Genomic DNA, 21,427 nt, shown 5'->3' with positions numbered 1-21,427 from the left:
AACGGAAGTCCATTTTTCTGAAGGAAATCGATGTCTTTCATCTTCCACGAAGTGGAGAATTTCCACAGAGAAAACTAAAATATATTATTTTTTTCCGATTCTCTCTTACGAGAGAAAGAGAGAGTTATATAGATACAGACAAAAATATAGTGTTGTTTCCATATTGATATTCTACGTGAGTTTTTGATAATGTTACAGGAATTTTCGATGGGGAGTACCAACTGATGAGGGAAATTAACCAATTCTTCACGCTACTTTGTCATTTATGTGATTGCCATTACAGTCTATGAATATATTTCGATGGAATTTCTACGCAAAAATCCAATATAGGAATGTCAACATGAACTATTTCATAATTATATATTCCAAACAAATTTATTACATTCGGATAGTGACCTCAAAACATGTCAACAAACTATTACAAATATTCTTGAACAAAAACGCTAACAATTATATCAGCAAAATTTTACAATAATTTAACGCCGCAAAGGAAATATGTGAGATTCCAACATTTTTTTTCGACGGTATAAATGAGCTGAAAACAGTTCTTGAGCCAGTTCCAGAAACAGCTTCGTAATGTTTTTCTCTTTTCTGAAATGTTTGGTTCTGATTGAATCAAACCTTATTATGGTACAGGGTGCAGACCCTCCAGCATCTACAAGTAGTGGTACGTCACAATTTTTCTCATTCAACGTTTGTTTGAAGGTGGTTGACAATGTTTCGTGGTGTATTTCATCAGTTTAGACTTCCATTGTCTAATATAGTATAAATTAATTTCAAATCTCTGAAAAAAATTAAAGAATAACCGAAAATAACAATTTTATTAAAACAAAAAACTGAAATTTCAAGAAAATAACATACAAGCTACAACTAGAAAATAGAAAATTTAAATATTAATAAAAGCTGAAAATCAAAAAATATTAATAACAAAAATAAAAAATATCGAAGAACAGGATCAATTGATCAGACCAATTGGATCGCCACTTTCACCGATTATAGCTAATATATACAGAGCTATTCAAATTCGTTTCTGTACATTGGGATCTCGTAAACGATAAGAGATAGAGTGTCGGTTGAATCGTGGCAAAGTTGTGTATTTTAGAGACCTATTCAATGATGTGAAGAAATCAAATATAGCTCTTTTGTTTCTGGAGATATACATGAAAAACCGAAAAATCCCAAATTAGGTTTTTGCATATATCTTCTTTATTCGGTGACATATTGCAAATCTGTCCACATTTTGCTATTGGAATATATCCACGAATCTTTTATACAGGGTGTCACCTGACTTGGGACACCCTCATCTTTGAATTTATGAATACGGACCTGTAACATCTAAAAATAGAGAAAAAATAATGGAAATCAGGAAAAGAAAAACTAACATAGAAAGCTAACATAGAAAATGCTATGCAACATAATATACGGAAGGGTATTAATATAAATTGTCATATACACTATCATCCTTAATGTTTATTCGAAGATGAAAAAATAGAAGGCTCAAAAGCCTTTAATATAAAAAAAACATACGAGGCTGAATTTTACGTATTCGAAATGGAAACAATAATGAATACCTACTTCCGAAAATGTTCAACCTGATTCACCAAATACTCATTTTATTTTTTATGTTCTCTTCATCACCTCTAAATATATGAAACAATGAATATTTTCTCCAAATATCAACCACGTGTGATGAATTATGAATTGTAACTAGAGCATTAGGTTTCTTGGAAATCTCTCAACCTCTGAGAGTTTTCGTTGGTATGGGGGCGACAGCTGATTAACGGAAAAACAGATTCAAACAGATCTTCTAGTCAACGCATCAGTTGTAGAAGTCATTTTATAGATGGGTAGAGACAGAAATTCAAATACCAATACCATTCATATAATTAGTAACTTGAATACTCGGTGAAATATTTTGTTGTGAGAGTGTCATATAAACGTTCATGAAACCTTGTTCAGTAATTTACAAAAATATAGCTTATTCAGTCGCGTTTAAAATATAACCCAAGTATAGAGGTTGCGTTATCATACCAGTGACTCGAATTATGATTCAGTCTTAATCTTTGTCTTCCGAAAAAATACTTCATAGCAAAGGAAGAACTCATGACATTCTCATTCAAGAAATCAATTATAAACCCTTCAATTCTTTCGAGAATTTTTCTCATGAGTTAATTTATATGTTCCTGGTCCATTCAACACAAGAGTTTTGTCTTCACTTTTTTGACAGATTAGCTGTAGTTTTCACTTGTCTGGATATCGATTATGGAAATTACAATGGAAAACTGCAAACAGTTGGGAGAGCGAATTTTTAGTTCACCTCGATGAGGAACTGGGTCAATTTGAAATGTTAAAAAAAATAATGTTTTGTTCTCAAGAAACTAGTCGCATTCAATAAATTGGAAAAAAGTACGAATTTGATTGTTTTTTATCCAATCTTTTGCTCAAAAACTTCAGAATTGGAAAAAAAAATAATATATCTGAGTTTTTTCTGTAACAAGTTCTCCATTATAGTTTTTATTTTTGCAGTGTGGAAGATGGATTCACCGGTTTTTTTTTCAAGAAAATTGACTTTTATTCAAAATAACACAGTTTCACATAAGATTTGCTGATGTAGAGAAAAATTCAGTTGAAAATATTGTATCAATTTAAAGAATACACTGTCTTAAACAAATTTATTTCCATCGATATTTCACATCACAAACTAATTTATTTACAACACTCAGTAGCTGACGCTTGATTTATTTTTACTTTTTGAATTCCTTGTTTAACCGATCCATTCACTTTCTGAACTCAACTGCCCTCTCTGGACGAGAAGCCGGCCATTTTTATCGGTAAAGATTGTTCTAGAATTCTACAGTGGTTTCAGTACTCAAAAAGAGTTCAATCGGGGGTTGCCGACTGCAGTCTTTTCGCGGTGATGTCATGTGTTTGTTCGTTGGCCGACATATCGGTCAGGGGCGGCTCCAGATTCGTTACAATATCTTGAAATTATTTCTATCCATATAAGTGAGTAACATATTTAGCTTCAATTTTTCATAGAATTAACGTTCGATAATGAACTTTGTTCTCTTTTCTGTCAATTTTTTTTTCAGATACATTGTTGGTAAACATGAATGTTTAATGGCCAGGCGTTGGAAAATAACGTTTGTTATTTTTGGTTGGAATCTTCCTCTGCAGAGGCGTTCAATCGGAGAAATACTCAATAAAATTACCTACAAAACAAAGTCGCTACAAGTATTTTTTGTTGAAAATATAACTAAAGGCAGATATTATCAAAAAAAATCACAAAATTCTGAATTTAATTATACTTTCCAACGCTAGGTTAGGTTAGGTCTGAAGTGAGTGGGTCTATTCGACCCTCCACCGCAACCCGCAAGGGTTAATTGTGGCTCACACTCGGCCCAACGAAACCGATAAGTTTGTATGGTGAGTGATCTTTCAGGTAAGATGGTAAGAGTACGGCTCTGCTGAACTCTGAGCACCTAATTCGGTCCTAAGTGGGACAGGCACAATGTATATGCTCTGCTGTTTCATCATTTTCCAAACAAAGGCGACACACACTGTCTTCCGACAGTCCAATTCTCTGCATATGATGGTTCAAATGAAGACCTGTAAGACCTGTAACAAGGCCTGTTAGACATCGTAGTTCATCCTTATTGTAGTCCAACATCTGCTTGATATCCAACTTCGAGAGTGATTCCAACGCTAACATCATCAATTGATTCGAAAAACAGAAAATAAGCTACTCCACTGGCTTGTTGATATGTTTTGACCTTTGCAATTATATTATAATTTTTTTCATTTCGATTTTCCAAACACACTGTACAAAAACTTGAAGTAGAAATGATATGCTTTACTGCAGAGAAACTGCCGCAGCAGTAAATCTGTCATTTTTCTACTTGGTTGAATAAATTATTATTTAGAGGGGAAAAATAGGAATTACCAAATGTTTAACAATTTCGAGAAAATGTTGAATAATGAAAATTTAAATATGTATATGGCATATGGTTTGTATTGATTAATATATATCAGTTGCGATTTAACTTTTTCAGGTTGGGATGACGCGTTCAAGAAAGATGATTCAATTTTACCCTTGCATAAGTTTGGAAGTAAAAGTTACTACCTAGGAAATATTTTCAAGGTAAGTCTGCATGTCTGTTCTTCCTTTTTCCAGTTCGTATTCACAGTAATTGGTGTTACAAGAAGTGCAATGAACTTTTTGAATGCTACTTTGATATTATCGGATTGAGCTCTGCTTGGTGAGGAATGCATTTTGAGAATGTTTTGAGTTTTTCAAGAACGAGGTGATCTTTCTGAGCATGAAATGTCAAAATGTTACTGACGAAGGTTGTTCGAAATGAGAAATTATGGCCCTACGCAAAATTTTAGAAGGAATAGGTCACTTTCATGAAACGGCCATTCATGACGTTGAACATATTAAATATTAAATATTCACTTACATAGATAGGTACTGCAGATAGCACAGAAAGATACTTTGAATGAATTTATTGCATGGAGAGCAATGCTACTATTTCGTTCCGTGAATGTTATGTGTGAGTGGATACAATTCTTTTTGATCATGGAGTGTAGAATTTAACAGCTTTTTTTCTTTCCTATGTCAAAAATATGACGGATTATCGCACCGAGAAAATTCTGAAAAAACACAACGTGAAATCCATATTCAGACCGAAACACCAGCGTGTAGGACCCTCCAGGTGTAAATATACCAGATTCCTTCTAGCTGTGTATCGATCTACATTGGGACTACGAGAAGAAGCGTTAGTACCCGACTCTTTGAACACAAGAGAATTGGTCGCTTTTGGCATACCGGCGGCGCGGCGTGAATTTCGGTTGGGTAAGGTTAGGTCCAGAGTGAGTGTGTCTATTCGACCCTCCACCGTAACCCACAAAGTTTCATTGTGGCTCACACCTATTCACACTCAAGCTAATGAACCCAGCTTATTGAAGAAGCCGATTAGTTTGTATGGTGAGTGGTCTTTCAGGTTAGATGGTGAGAGTACGGCTCTGCCGAACTCTAAAAACCTGTTTCGGTCCCAAGCGGGGCAGGCACTGATTATGTTGCTCTGCTGCTTCATCATTTTCAAAACAGAGGTGACACACCGTGTCTATCGACAGTCCGAGTATTTGCACATGATGATACAAATGACAGTGACCTGTGAGAAGGCCTGTTATACATCGTAGTTAATTCCTACTGCAATCCAACAACTGTTTGGTATCAAGCTTCGAAGGGTGATTAAACGCCTTAGAGTGAGCCAATCCTGGAAGATTCTGCCAGAAGTCCATAAATCCTTCTTGCCATCCAACTGTTTATTCTTTGTTTGGCGTGAAATTGATAAAGAATATGAATTTGGTAGCAAATGAAATTATCAATTGAATATAGTCAGACAACAAGTTATATAGGTATATCAACTGAGGAGTTGAGTTGACAATAAGTTTAAAATGTTTTTTATCGGTCAGTTGAATACAAATCAGAGAGGTGGCTTCTCATATTTTTCTGTTTTATAATATAAAGTTGTTATTTCAGGCAACATATCTACAAGCCGACCAGTTCTGTAGGTACATACATATGCAGTTGGTTACTGTGAAATCGAAGGAAGAGAATACTTTTCTGTATCAATTGATCCAGAGAAATAGTGAGTAAAACTGTTCATTTGTAATAATTGTATGTGAATTTAGGATCTAATATCAACTGAAAATCTAGAAATTATATTTCCCGTTCTTCTTGCCCGCATTCATTATAACCTGATATTTCGTTTATCCATTCTCCAACTGTCGAAACATGCAGAGCTACTAGCAATGAGGTTTACGAAATCAAAAACACACCAATTTTACTTCTGCAGACTGAGGAAACCCCACATATAAACGCCCTGACCCTTAGATATTTTGATATATATATATATATATATATATATATATATATATATATATATATATATATATATATATATATATATATATATTTATATATTGTTCTCTTGGTACAAGACTATGGCTGCATGATATATGTATAGCTCAGCGCGAAAATCCAGATCGAAAAGGCTGGACTCAATACAGGGTACAGCATTGAGACTAGCAGCGTGGCTTTTAGAACCAGCATCTATTCATCACTTTCTGCTGAAACAGGAATTCCTTTTTTGAAATATAGGAGACAAAAACTCCTCTCGAATGACGCTGTTAACATTTTTGCGCAGCCTAATCACCCTAATCACCTAACATTCACTGTTCTGTTGGGAGGAATATATACAAATCTTTCACACTGATCATGTTGAATGTTTCTGGTAACTTCATTATCAATATTGAATTCATTGAAGATCAGGGTCACTGCTGCTGTCATCACTGTCATCGTCACTCTCACCTAGTAGATTCATAATTTCGGGTATATCATAGGTTAATAATGGTAAATGTTCAGAATATTGAAGCTTCATTTCAGATGCCGATGAATATTGGACATCAGGTACTCGACTGGTTGACGGAAACAATTTCATTTGGATGTCCGATGCAACAGTTGTCGATTATACAAATTGGCTGGCAAATCAACCAGACAACGTCAACGAAAAATGCTTACAGTTTTGGTTGGTGAGAAATAAAGATTTGTTTTGGAATGACAGAGATTGCAATACCCAATTGTTTTTTGTCTGTGAGAGGGAAAACAATCAAAAAGATCCAGAGAATAATGATAAAAGTGAGTATGTTAATGGAATGCTGATGTATTACAAAAAACAAAATCCGATCTGATCTAACCGATCCTGTTGATTGTGGAATATATTTTTCTAGAAGCAGGATCAATTCAATCAGAATTAGTTGACCATGAAATTCAAGCTATGATAAAATGTTCTAACCTCTGTTTATATTGTACCTCAAATTTATTACTGACAAGGTTTCTTTCACCTTTTCGAGTTGTTCATCAAAACAGCGAGCAGGTGGTGAAGTCATATTCTGCTTAACGACTGTCAATTTTCCTATACATGCTATAATTCACTGTCATTCCCAATACCATTACTCTTGTTTTCACTTAGATTGGCCAGCACTCTTCGAAAATCCAAACGTCTCTCCAAATATCAACTTACTGAACTATAAGGGAAAAAGCTATTATTTCAACAACGAGTTTTTTGTAAGTATGTGTCTTATACTATTACGTGTTGTGATGAAAAAATGAAAAACCTAGCTATTGGTTCGAAGAACTTCTGTTGGAAAATAGGTACCATGCAATTTATTAACTTTGTGATATCAGATATAAACTGAACAGAAATTGAAAGCAATTTGGGGATTGTGAGTGATACTTTTTATATGCAGATTAGTTATAATAAGTAACGGAGATTGCCTAGTATAGGTCCCGGCGCATATAAATAAGAATATTCAATAGCACAATTAAAATATAATCCAACCTATACCAACCCCTAATATAACCTGTGATTACTAGTACTAATATTGAATTATTATCATATTGAGAATAATTTAAACAGTTTCTGACCCTAACCTAAATTAGTGCGCCGGGACCTAAACTTGCCCATTGTCTAAGTAACGAGTTAAAGTATCCATAAAGTATCCATAAATTCGAGATAAAATTAAATTATGAGTTTCATATGCGATGGAAATTATGAAAAATCATAATAAGTAATCTTCATATCACTAGAAGTTATTGAGATACCGCATTCACACAATACATAAATTGAATTTTTTTTAGGCAACGTTCCTAGAAGCCAACCAGTTTTGTCAAATGTTGGATATGGAGTTGGTATCTATACTATCTGAAGATGAAAATAATAGAATCTACAAATACATAAGAGATACCCGTAAGTACAGAGAGAAACATTTATGAAAATTTAGGGTATTGGAAACATTCAATCAAAACACCTTTCTTTTCATTTAATTACATAAAAAAAAAAACGACAAAAGCAAGCCATGGATCTGGTCTACCCATATTCAAGATGCGATAACGTTAGTTATAAGACATTGACATATGTGGGTGAACCAAACAGGAATATTGCCCGTTTTTTGAAGAAAGAAGGCGTAAACGTAGCTTATAGAACGAATAATAATCTAAGTAAATTCATTAAAAACAATAAGGACAAAACTCTGAATTGTGGCTCTTGTCCAAAACTGTATATTGGCCAAACAGGTAGAACATTTTTCCAACGAATTAAAGAACATAGGAGTAGTTTTGTGAATAGAAAGACCAATTCCACATTTGCAAACCATCTTTTAGCAGAAGGACATGAGTTCAATCATGAGTACGATGTGTTACTTTTAGAAGAGAAGAGTTTGAAACTTAATCTTCTAGAATGTTTAGAAATCAATAGATTCAGGAATTCGGGTAATTTACTGAATGATCAATTAGAACTCAATAACTCTCCGTTACTGAATATTTTTTCAAATGTGGAAAATGGAACATAAGTGCAGGTAATTTAATTCGTTAGAAACTCAGGTAAAATATCAGCTACTTAAAATTCAGGTACTTCGTTTACAGGTACTTTGACTTCAGGTACTCCATAAACTATATATATAGTTAGTATCGAATGTGTAGAATTAGTTGAAAGACACGCCAGATGAAGCCATTGTATGGCGAAACACGTGTTGCGTTTTTGTAAAACAATTTAGTGAAAATCTCACAATAAAGTGTTTTTGGAATACGTTAATTACATAAAGGATCCGTGATCTCAATACTCAACATTCATTGAATCATTCTGAAGAATAACTTGCCCATTTGGTAGAATATTCCATATATCATTTAGTGTTATCTGAAAATACACTCGTTGTTTTGAAACAACTTCTTTATCAGAGTATTATGAAATTGTTAATATTTCTGAACAAAATTTAAGGAATTATTGAGCCGCGTGTTTGAGGTGAATACCAATTCAATATGCAACATATTAACATACAAACATTTTGAATGATCTGTTTAAAAGCTGTTTAACAGTAAAACTAGTGTATTTGCAAGTGACACACAATGTTAAAGATAACAGGGCTTATAAAACGGGTGAGTGTTAGTTCTGAAAGGTTTGTTGTGAAAGTATATATACACAATTGTAACAAACGGAGGAGAAATGACAATTGAATTCAGGCAGTTATATCTGACCTCAATTGCACTAACACTCCTACCAAATCTCTTATTTTCATCTATTTTGATTTACAGTTGTTGGTACATCTTTCTGGTCATCTGGAACGAAGTTAATAGATGACAAAAACTGGTATTGGCTTCCCACTGGAAAAAAAGTAGAATACACCAACTGGCTTCCTGGCTTTCCAGATAACAAAGAAGAAAAGTGCATACAGCTGATACAACAGAGAGATAAAGGTCTCATGTGGAATGACTTGGGTTGCACAGGCCAGCTGAATTTCATTTGTCAGTCACCAACTGAGAAGTACATCCGTGGAGGAAGTTGTCCAACATCTGGTGAGATTTTCATTCAGATTCTAAGTGAATATTTTGCATACAAAAGTATACTTATGCAAGCAGACCAAAATACTGAAAGAGTAACTCAAGATTTTCAATTTCTCTTACGTTTTATATTCCATTATCGATAGGTCATAAACTGATGGTAAAAAGACCGACAACCAGTATTTAGCAACATTTTGAAGCTGTATAATTTGCAATATAGGAGTCCAATTGGATTGCTTTTGGGTATAACCGTTGAAAGGATTTTCAATTCCAATAACCTCGAAGATTATCTAGGCCCGAAAGAGTTGTTTTGCTGACAATGGTTTTTGTGTTTTCGAATTTCACTCTATGGCTTGTTTCAAGACAGTGTGGAGAGGGATGAGGATAAATTAGGTTCATACAGATGAATCTGATGTTAAATAGATTTTGTTGTAGACTCTTCTGTTAGTCTACCCGAGATAAGCTCTGGAGGAGGTGGAACATCCTATTTCGTTTATTCCCCACTGACCTCATTGGATATATCATACTCCGATGTTCGTAGAAATGTAAAAATATTGATTCTTGGCTCTAAATGAATACTGTTTTTATGTTGAGTCTGTTTAAAATCGAATTTCTTTCAGATGCTTGACATGTGAAATATAGGTTTCTTGAAATTGGATGTCTCTTTAGATTGGGGAATTAGTTTTGGTGATATTCGGATCCCAATTTGTCTGGATTTTTTGATCTATTGTGATTGTCAGTAACTTTGCTGACGACGATGGAATTTGAATTTTTTCTAACACAGATCTATCTGATTGATTGTCCTCGCTTGAGAGTAGGCAGAATAAGACCTTGCAGAGACAAGTGGAGAAACTTGGAAGTAATGCAGATTGAGACCTCGACGTAGCCATGCTTTCTAGTTCTTACGATGAATGAAAAATGTCGAGTGAAATATTTACTTCGCAATAACTGGAGGAAATTTCTTCAAGCAATAAAAAGCCATTGTATGTAGGATATGTAGATACGTAGGATGTAGGATGAGGATATTCAAAATATTTCCGAAAACTTCAATTATGTCAAAATATGAGAGGGGTTTGAATATAATTTCGATTTTGTCTAACTGATTCAATTTGCCGATACTGGATTTTTTTTATCTTTCTGTGATTGTTAAATTTTTTACCTTTCAACCAATTGAATATCATATTGAAGTGTTACGTGATGTGAAAAAAAAAGAAATAATTGAAGACTGTTATCATGAAATATTCCGAAAAATATGTCGATATTCATTTTACAGGAGACTGTCCCACCGCTCAACCTAGCACTGTACCTCCAACTCCGTCTCTAACTCCGTCACCAAAGCCTCAAGACATCTATCATCTCAGTAAAGACAGGGTCTGTTTGTGTTCCATGATCTCTAGAAACTTTGATTATTGTGACGTCTTCTTTCACAGCTCACATACTCGCAAGCAACAGAAGCCTGCCGAAATCAGTCCATGAAGCTTGTCAGTATTGAAACCAAGGAAAAAAACGACGCTATAAACAGTGTTTTGCAGAAAAGTGGTAAGTTGAGTATTTCATGTTGTACATAAACGTTCACATGTTCAACTGGATGAAAGAGAAACATCTGCGAAACCAACATAGTATCCTGAATAAATGACGGTTAGATATGCAGTAGAATTCATATATAACGAATCCGCTTATAACGACTATCCGTTTACAGCGACGATAATGTTTACTTAAGTTCAGTTTCATATTCAGTTATTGAGGAAATTTACTGTTTAGTGCGACTCCGGCTTGAGCGACAACCGCTTATAACGACCGTTTATCATGATACTATATCCGGTTAAAACGTCGCGCAATATTTTGATTACACAATCTGATAGGTACTACTAACAGGTAGCATTTTTAGGAACCTCTCTTAATAGGTACTACTAACAGGTAGTATTGGGAACCTCTATTGATAGATACTACTGACAGATATTAATAGATTGATTTTACGCCAGAGGTTCCAGTATGAAGTCTTTGTCATTTGTAAGTCCATAAGGTTCGACAAAATGAATTCTGTGAAGCGAAAGTGTTTTGCAATTGAAGAAAAAAAATGCAATATTACACCGATTAGCAGCCGGTGAATCAAATACAGCCCTTGCAAAAAAGTTTGGCGTATCCTATTCTACATCTACTACATTCCACAATTGAAAATAATGAAGATAATATCGACTCTCTGTTCAATGCCAATTTTTTGAAATGCAAACTTGTAAGGACTTCTACTCATGAGCAGTTGGATAAGACATTCTTACAGTGGTTCAAGCTTCAGCGCGACCGAATAATATCCCTTAATGGACCTCCGTTACAAGAGCACATCCCCATATTACAGACTTGAAAAGCATAACGTTGGTGTTTTTGCCTCCAAACACGGCATCAGTGTTGCAACCCATGGACCGGATTGTTCGAGCTTTCAAATCACATTTTCGTAAAAACGCCAACGATGCGAATATCAAAGATAATGACGGTGATGATGCCGCACCAACCAGAGGAGATTTATCCAACCTATAGTGTGTCCGCAGCCTCCGAAGGCTGCAGAAACGCTCAATATGTTTGTTCAGACTAACTTGAATGATAATGTTATGGAAACAATGATGTCGCGAATTTATAATGATGTACAACATTCTCACTACCGAACAGAAGTTTGTCAAAAACAAACTCAATTAACAAACTTTGTACATAAGTTTGTACATTAGGATATTCAAGTACTATTGAAATGAAGCATATGTGATTTCTATAATAGTTATTTATGTATCAAGGGAATTAGGAGGGCCTTAATTACCGATGGCAAAGTTTGCGTCCCGAGGGCCTCTGGCCCGAGGGACAGCAATTGCCTGAGGTTATTAAGGCTCATTAATTCCCGTGATACATAGATAATTTTATTTCTGACCGATTTCAATAAAATTTTGTTCATTTTTGAAACGGAAAAATGTACCAATTCATTACCTTCCCGGTATATTTGAATCAGGTACCGTTGATTATAGTAGAGTTTGCTTGTTGCTAGGTTGTTGCTATGTTACTTGTTTATAAACAGAACTTTGTTATCAAGCTGTGTTTGCGGTGAAAACGTGTTTTCTACCCCAAATATAATGGAGGATATTTTGAAAAAAGCTGAACAAGCAAGAGAATCATTAATTCCATCGAAAAGTGAAGCCGTATACCAAAAAGAATACAAGATATATCTGGACTGGCTGACACGGAAAAATGTTGTGCCAAAAGATGTCACTGAAACTGTATTTCTGGCATATTTTCAAGAACTGGTAAGGAATTTTCTAATAAAACGGCGCGTATGTTGTCTACTTTGTCATCAGAAGAGGCAGGTACCTCGACTGTAGTGAACAGAAGCTCCAGCCATACAGAAGAAGAAATTGTTTCCAGTGGCGGAAGTAATTTTCAGGGAACATTTCAAAATTGTACATTTATTATTTGTAATGACGTGAATAAATAAAATATGCTTCAGTTTTCATTTCTATTTATTTTTACTTGTGAAAGGTAGAGGGAATTATAAAATCTATAATGTCCCAAGGGAGTTATGACCCTCTTTATTGATAGCGTAACTATGACGATATAAGCTTATAATATCCCGGTCAGAAATAAAATATTTTATTTACCTATCGATCAGAAATCTGAACAGCTAAATCAAAGACTAATGAACTAATGTACACCTTACTACCACAAAATTAATACGTTTTGTGCGTCATCCGGTTAGTAGGACATAGTATATCCGGTCCCTTGAAGGTCGTTATATCCGGATTCTAATGTAGTTCAATCTCCAGGAAGTAGCAGTTTTTCACAAGGAATTCTCGAAGAACTTACGATTTAGGTACTTTATGGGAGAAGAATGGTCATATATTGTAACGTAGTCAGGGCTACTTTGAATGCCCAGGCTAGTCAGTAAAGAACGGTGTGAGTTCTTTGGACAACTTCACTAGATTCTGATTTTCAATGTGTCAAGCAAGTAAAAATATGGATGTTAAATATTTGTATGTCTGGGCGCCAGCTTCTTTTTTATTTTATGATAGAAAAAAATACAAAATACCATCATGAAGATAAAAATGAAAACTTCCTTCTGTGATCAGGTGAGCAAGAAAATCATATATTCATAAAAATCAATACATATATTTACAAAAAAAATACAAAGATTGACCCTGTTAGTATGATGGTTTCACCTGTTCACTTCATCATGTCTCCTAGCAGAGATGTTGTTAAAGGTTGTTGTTCCCTAGTTGAGTTCAGTTGATCAGTGTGGGACTGAGAAGCAGGGTTGCTTACATGAGAATGGTTATGAAACACGATTCTAGGAATATAAATGTTTTGCACTCCACTGAATATAATTATGATAACAGGTAATGTAAATGTAAAATGGTTTCACATGAATATTCATTCATAGATACATTGAATAATATTCACAACAAATACTCTTAGTTATACTACTCTTGTATTGATGCATCAATCATTTATATAAAAAAATTAACCTTGAATTCAGGAGTCAACATGTATAAGGATTAAAAAAATCTTATACAAAAAAAACTAACCTTGAAATCACCACTGAATATGTCTGAATATGTCTTAGGGAACAAAACAATTTTGTACCAAAAAATGACCACTAAGAAATTCACTGAATCATTTGAATTAGGAAACCGGAATATAACCTTAATTCACTTAATGTCTGTAACCAATCTACAAAGATATATATAATGAGGAAAGATTGGTTATATCATGATAGCTGTCAAATTTCTTCAACCAAGAGACAGAGGTCCCTTGCTTGAATCTGAATTCAGCGGCAGAGTGGAACTTCCCGAACGATGAAGCAAAAATTTGGATTATGACTTACATTTTTTCTTATTTCCACTCACTGTGATCAGCAATCGGATAGAAATCCCAGGATCACCATGAAATATTCAGATTTTTCAGAATCAGCATCATTACTCTCACATCCAAAAAAAAAACAAAAAGAACCCCGATATCGAGCTCTACCTTCTCAACTCTACGAGAGACTCGTTCCTTCTTTATATATTCCTCCTTTATCTTCTCTCGTTACCTTTCTTCACGTTACTAGTGAACCAAAGATGGCTCATGATAGGAGAAACACTTTCCAACACCGGTTACATGGAATTCATAGATGTCACATTTTATCGTGTCATGAATACAATGAAATGACAGTAACGAATATATCGTTACAATATTCGATAGGAGTTTTTGATAGACTATTAAGAAGTTGAAAATAACAAAATCCCAATTATTGCATGAGATAGGTTCGTGGGTAGGTCCAAGATGCAACCTGCCACAAGGTTGAGTGTAGCTCAAATTAAACGTTGTTAAGGATTAAATCCTGTAGAAGAGTAGAAAATTTTCGAAGTATTGGAGACAGGAAGTGTTTGATCCCCCAAAATCTCATCTGTTTTACTATATTCTAGATCGAATCAATTTCTGCCTATTGAAAATTGAGCAGTTCTCTAGAACACAGAAAATTTTGAATTGCATATGTCACGAAACAGTGTATCATCAAATGTCAGAAGGCAACTCGAAGTGAGATGTGTTGCCCTGGTTGGTACAACTGCATTGATATGAGTTAGATCGTCTGGTAATCTCCACATCTTGATGGGGAGTTTTGAAATATACAGTTTACCTCTAATTCAATTCTAATCCTCCTGCCAAAGCGATCGTTGTCAATTCTGATCTTCCTGCCAAAGTGATCGTTGGCAATTCTGATTGCGTCTCGATAAATAGCTTTTATCATCAACTTACTTTTTTCAAATATGGACCTTCAGTTAGTTTCAACGATTTCTGTAGCCACTGTGATGGAAAACTCAGCTATATATTGGAATACATGTCGTTCTCAATTTTCAAACAAGTAGAAAACAGAAGAAAGAGTAATGTCAAAATACTTCTAACCATCTACGTTGTTCACGATATCTTATTAAATGTTCAAAGTGCCATTTTTGGAGTTACTGCCATGCAAACCCTCCTTTCGATACGTCAATATTGTCAAAAGTTGAGCCGTATACCTTGTATTCAATAGATAACGTCGACAAACACATTTACTGTAATACATGGCTGAATTTTTATTGAAATGGCTACAACAATCGATGGAAAAAGTACAGGTCTTATACAGGGCTATTCAAATACGTTTCTGTACATGGGGATCTCGTAAACGATAAGAGGGTATTATGAAAAAATCGATTATAGCTCCTTTGTTTCTGGAGATATACAGGAAAAACAAAATATCCAAATTATTTTTTGCCCATAACTTCTTTATTCGCAGAAATATTGAAAATATGTCCACATTTTGCTATTGGCACTCGATGTGGGCTGTCATAATATGTCCATGAATCTTTTATGCAGGGTGTCATCTGACTTGGACTCGGTTTTTCATATTATTTATTGCCCTTAATACATTTATTTGCTGCATTGTTGCGAAATCATTCAAAATCCTCCATCTCTAGTCTTCCACATTTTCTATCTCCCTGCCAGAGTATATACTATTTTTCAATGTGCCTCATAGAAAGGAGCCCAAAATAGTAAGATCTGGTGATCTTGCAGGTCATAATATTGGTCCATTATTTGTCTCGAAATGGAAGGACTTCAATTCGAACATTTATTACGCCATTAATTTTTTTGTGTATATAAATTATTTCATTTCAATTTTTATTACAATTATAATGTTCGTTTCAGATGTTATTATTGCTATCATGTCTTTTTCTTCTCATCAAAATACATATTTTTTTGTGGATATGTTTCATATAATCATAAAAGGTTTTCTCATTCGAAGTTCATTGTAAAATCGCTCAGAGCAATGGAAATATGAAAAAATATGAATAGGTACCTAAAAATAAAAAAAACTCTCAAAAACTCTACGGTACATAGATAGACGTGAAAGTTGCTATTGTGTTTTCATTTAACTCAGTCAACCAATTTCCAGGGCCGTAATTTAAAAGGGAATAATTCACCCAATTATAATCAAATATTACCGAAACGTCTCGAAATATAAAATAAAATTTCTCAGTATGAAGTGAACGTCTACGATCCATGAACTACGACAAAAATACAGGTCAATATTTAAAAATTCAAACATGGGGGTGGTCCAAGTCAGATGACACGCTGTATAAAAGATTCATGGACATATTCTGATGGCCCACAACGAGTGCCAATAGCGACATGTGGACAGATTTTCAATATGTCAGCGAATAAAGAAGATATAGGCAAAAACATAATTTGTAACTTTTTGATTTTTCCTGTATATCTTCAGAACCAAAATAGCTATATTCGATTTTTTTACATCATTGAATAGTTCTCTAAAATACACAACTTTGCCACAATTTCACCGACACTCTGTCTCACATCGTTTACGAGATTCCCATGTACAGAAACGAATTTGAATAGCCCAGTGTAATATTTTTGTTTTCATTCAAAAAATCAGTTATTATAACGAATCACATGTTCTTTTCCTCAACAGGAGCGAACGAATACTATTGGACATCTGGAAATCGAATAGCTGACGAGAAAACTTGGATATGGCCACCAAGTGACAAAATAACCTACTTCAACTGGGACCAAGGAGAACCCAACAACTTGAGAACCCACGAGAATTGTCTGGAAGTGTTCAAGTCCGGCGCTGACACTAAATGGAACGATGACCCGTGCGATCAGAAAAACTTATATATTTGCGAAAGTCCTGCTCAGGTTCCCGCCACAGGAAGTTGTAGCCAGTGTTGCCCATCATCAGTTATCAATGTTTACATCAACAACAATTTGATATCGACCAATGTGACAGACACGAAGAGGATCTCTACAACGTCTAGCAACAAACCCGGCCAGTCTTATGACGTTGAAGTTAACAACAACGTGAACGATGGCGGGCAAAGTGGAAGTAATACGAAATCACCTCCCAGTAATCGAATACATCATCATGTCAGCGAGAAAAAACATCCTGCGAAGCATCCTAAGTCCATTTGAATTATTTGAAATCATAACTCAATTCAACTTATATAATATGGGTGAAGCATGTATATTATTTGACTTCAATTTTCTTTCTAATGCCAGTTGAGAAAAAACGATACAGACATATATTCATGAATACACTCGTTATGTTTTTGGTAACTTCATATTATCTCATCAACTGATTACACTGTAAGCTGCAGAAACAGCATTCTATTTCTGTATCTATCACATAGAAGACACATATCACATATTTGCACATACATATGTATATATATATATATATATAATATGTATATATAAAATAAACGGGATAACTGTCAAAAATAAGCAAAACGTTAACTTTATCCCAGTTGCATAAAATTTGGCACATGGATATAAAATTGCCGTAGATACAACTTTTTCAAGTAACTTTTTGTTAAATTCGATATATTGATAATATATATATATATATATATGTATATATATATATATATATATATATATATATATATATATATATATATATATATATATATATATATATATATATATATATATATATATATATATATATATATATATATATATATATATATATATAAATATATATATTTCAATATTAAATTCTACAAAAAGGATTTGAAGCTTTATATCTTCTATTAATTATCTGCGAGCGCTTTCGACAGTTGATAGTACTGTCATGTGAAGTTCAGTTGTTTGAAGATGTTTGTTAGTTTTTTGGTTTGGTGTCCTACGTCCGTAAATGTTGTCCATCGTTGTGTTGTTTTGTCTGTTGGGGTAGCTTGATCCTTCTTCTGTATTTTTTGTTTGATTCTGTTTTCTGGTTTATCTATTGAATTTTGGGTGTATCCGTTTTCGTTCGCTATTTGGTATATGATTTTCGAACGAGTACAGTTTAGTGTTCGGACTGACATTTGTCGTGGAGATTCTGTCTGAAAATCACGCCACAAACCATTGAGAACCTAATTGTAGACACAGAGATGGCTTCGAACCAAGTAGAAGCATCAAAAATAGACGAAATTAGATCAGAAGCAATCAACACGCTGAAACAAATAATCACAAAACCAAAAAAAACTCCGGAGAAACCAGCAATCACGAAAGCCATCAAATCAATAAAAAAGAAGTTGATCTCCAACAACCTCACAGCAGTTAAAGCCGACAAAAGGGACGCCACAGTTATTATTGAAAATCAGGAATTGAGTATGAAAGTGAACAAATATATAACGGAAAACGATTTCAGCACGATGAATCACGATCCAACCACAAAATATGAAAGACAAATTAATAGCCTAATGAAATCCAACAAACAGATCTTTAACAATAAAGCATTGAACAGATACACAGTCAACAACCCAAAAGCACCAAAACTCAACGCACAGATAAAGACATATGGAAAATGAACCTATAAGACCGGTTTTCAATTTCACCAGAGCACCTTCATACAAAATTTCTAAAATCATAGCCGACGAACTGAAAAACAAAATCTACAGGAACAACGACCACAGCATCAAAAATTCAATGGAACTCACAGACAGAATCTCTACGACAAATGTCAGTCCGAACACTAAACTGTACTCGTTCGACATAAAAAACATGTACTCCAACATACCAGTCAACGAAAGTATAAACATCATATCTGAGAATCTAAAACACCAAAACATAGACAAAACCTACATTAACCAAATGGAACACAGTCTAAATACAATACTCAATCAAAATTATTTCGAATCTGAAAGGAAAATTTATAAACAAACAGATGGACTAGCGATGGGATCCCCACTATCTAGCATTTTATTCGAAATATACCTGCAAACCATAGATGAGAAAATCTTAACAATAATAAAAACACATGATGAAAAAGGAGAATGGTTCAGATACGTTGACGATGGACTGTACATATCACAAAACAATGGAATAAGAATAGAACAAATAACGAAAGAAATTAACGAAATAAATCAAAAACTATGTTTCATCATTGAGAAAGAACACAACTCAAAACTTAACTACCTGGACATAACCATAGGATATAACCACAACAAAACACAATTTCAAATGGCAATATACAGGAAACCTACACAAACAAGCTCCACCATACCCGCAAGTTCAAACCATCCACCATCACACAAAATGGCTGCCTATAACGCATTCATATATAGAATGTTAAGGATACCACTCAGCAATGAAGCCCGAAACAAAGAACGGAAAATCATATACCAAATAGCGAACGAAAAAGGATACACCCAAAATTCAATAGATAAACTAGAAAACAGAATCAAACAAAAAATACAGAACAAGGATCGAGCTACCCCAACAGACAAAACAACACAACGATGGACATCATTTACGTACGTAGAACACCAAACCAAAAAACTAACAAACATCTTCAAACCACTGAACATCAACATCACATACAAGCCGAACACGAAGATAACACAAAAAATAAACAACTATGAAAAAGAAGAAGACAAAGACCAAAACGGGATATACAGTATACAATGCTCGGACTGCAACAAATTCTATATCGGCCAAACCAAGAAAAAACTGATCCAAAGGTACAATGAGCACAAAAAGGCATACATAAATCCAACAGTATACAGGCTGATTCACGGTGGATGGCACATTAGATGTTTCTGGTGAACCAGACAACGGATCACTTTGAAAATTTGATGGAGGGCATATTCGGACATTCTCTAGCCAACTAAAATATTTTCGACAATGCGGTGTTGTCGCTTCTATTAGAAAGCAGTAGCAACTTTGATTTTTCAAATGTAAAACTCTGTATATAATATCATTTTTGGAATCTCCAACAATTGCCCGACAACTTTTCTTGATATTTTCCTATACCTATCTGTTACCGTTTTCGAAATAAAAATTAATTTCAATTTTTTTCTTCGAAAATCATGACTTCTAAAAATGCCGATATCTTTTAGTTAAGAAGTACTATGATATCGAAATTTGGTTTGGAGTTAGGTGATACTTGGACACTTCCCGCAAGTCAGCCTAGTCTCCGTTACTTCAATACAGGGTGGTGAAAAAATACAGTTTTTTCGTTTGCTTGAAAAAGTTGCTGAAATTTGATTATTTTAAATAGAACACCCTGTATATTATTGAAAATTCGGAAAGCTGCTGAAATTTGCTCTCTTTCTATGTATATCATACCTATACCTAACTAGTCAAGTTTCGGACTTATGAACATTTATTTGTGAAAATGTCCCTTCAGAATGGTATTTCCATTCGGTATTTGGTAAGCAGGCCATGAATACTATTTGACAGTAGCGTTGTGACATTCTCCTAATAATATCGACATTTTCGTCACTTCAGAAGTTGCAAATACCTTCTTACTGTGCTGGTACAATGATGTTATTACATATATACCGATCTTGATTACCTGAATGTTTTGGTACCTCAGGTCCTTTTCTTCTCGATATGACCTTATCTTCCCGTAAAGGTTTGAAATGTCAATCGCAGGTTTTTCATTCTCATCGGGGATGATAATACACCACACGGAACAAACTCGAAGAATAATTTCACCACCTATTGGTGTCACACCAATAGGTGGTTCCACTTATGTTTCGCTTGCGACTACGCAGCTATTTTTATCAAGCACTTTCATGATTTTTTCTCATTTTGTCTTCAATCAAAGACCGCCTGCCCGATACTGAAGATGCCCAATAGGCTGAAACAGCTGGCTTTCAAATTGAAATCAATATGGGAATGATCAAAGAGTACGTATCTATTCATTTATATATATATATATATATATATATATATATATATATATATATATATATATATATATATATATTTATAGAAGAAAATAGAAATGAAAAAATGAAACTTTCTATGTTTTTAACCACTTTCATTTGTAACTAATGTTACTGCTGTTTCATCCTATATGGACGTTTTCAAACTTATACAGTAAACTCTAAGTCTAAATGAGTTTATTGTATACATATTTTCAGGTGAAATTTTGACATTGTTTCTTGGAAAAACAAGAAATCAGTTCATGTATTTCTGTAAAGCCCTTCTTTTTTCACCCTCAAAGCTTCACATTCCTGGAATCCT

General features: G+C 34.2%; 1 protein-coding gene across 1 annotated transcript; it reads left to right on the top strand.

Moving 5' to 3' along the window:
• The first annotated feature begins 540 nt into the window (after window positions 1-540).
• Window positions 541-17,428, top strand: LOC111504240 (macrophage mannose receptor 1). Its single transcript, XM_074177353.1, has 10 exons — window positions 541-667; window positions 4,053-4,141; window positions 5,546-5,654; window positions 6,452-6,703; window positions 7,038-7,132; window positions 7,706-7,814; window positions 9,155-9,415; window positions 10,674-10,771; window positions 10,831-10,939; window positions 16,878-17,428. The coding sequence occupies exons 1-10, from the start codon at window positions 577-579 to the stop codon at window positions 17,375-17,377; spliced, it is 1,713 nt and encodes a 570-aa protein (XP_074033454.1). The 5' UTR covers window positions 541-576; the 3' UTR covers window positions 17,378-17,428.
• The last annotated feature ends 3,999 nt before the right edge of the window (window positions 17,429-21,427 follow it).

The sequence above is a fragment of the Leptinotarsa decemlineata genome, unplaced genomic scaffold, assembly GCF_025532065.1.
Source record: "Leptinotarsa decemlineata unplaced genomic scaffold, Ldec_3_MD MMD2_tig00002974_RagTag_RagTag, whole genome shotgun sequence".
Taxonomy (NCBI): Eukaryota; Metazoa; Arthropoda; class Insecta; order Coleoptera; family Chrysomelidae; genus Leptinotarsa; species Leptinotarsa decemlineata.
Note: the sequence above shows the minus strand (reverse complement) of the source record. Positions and strands in the feature narration are given on the sequence as shown.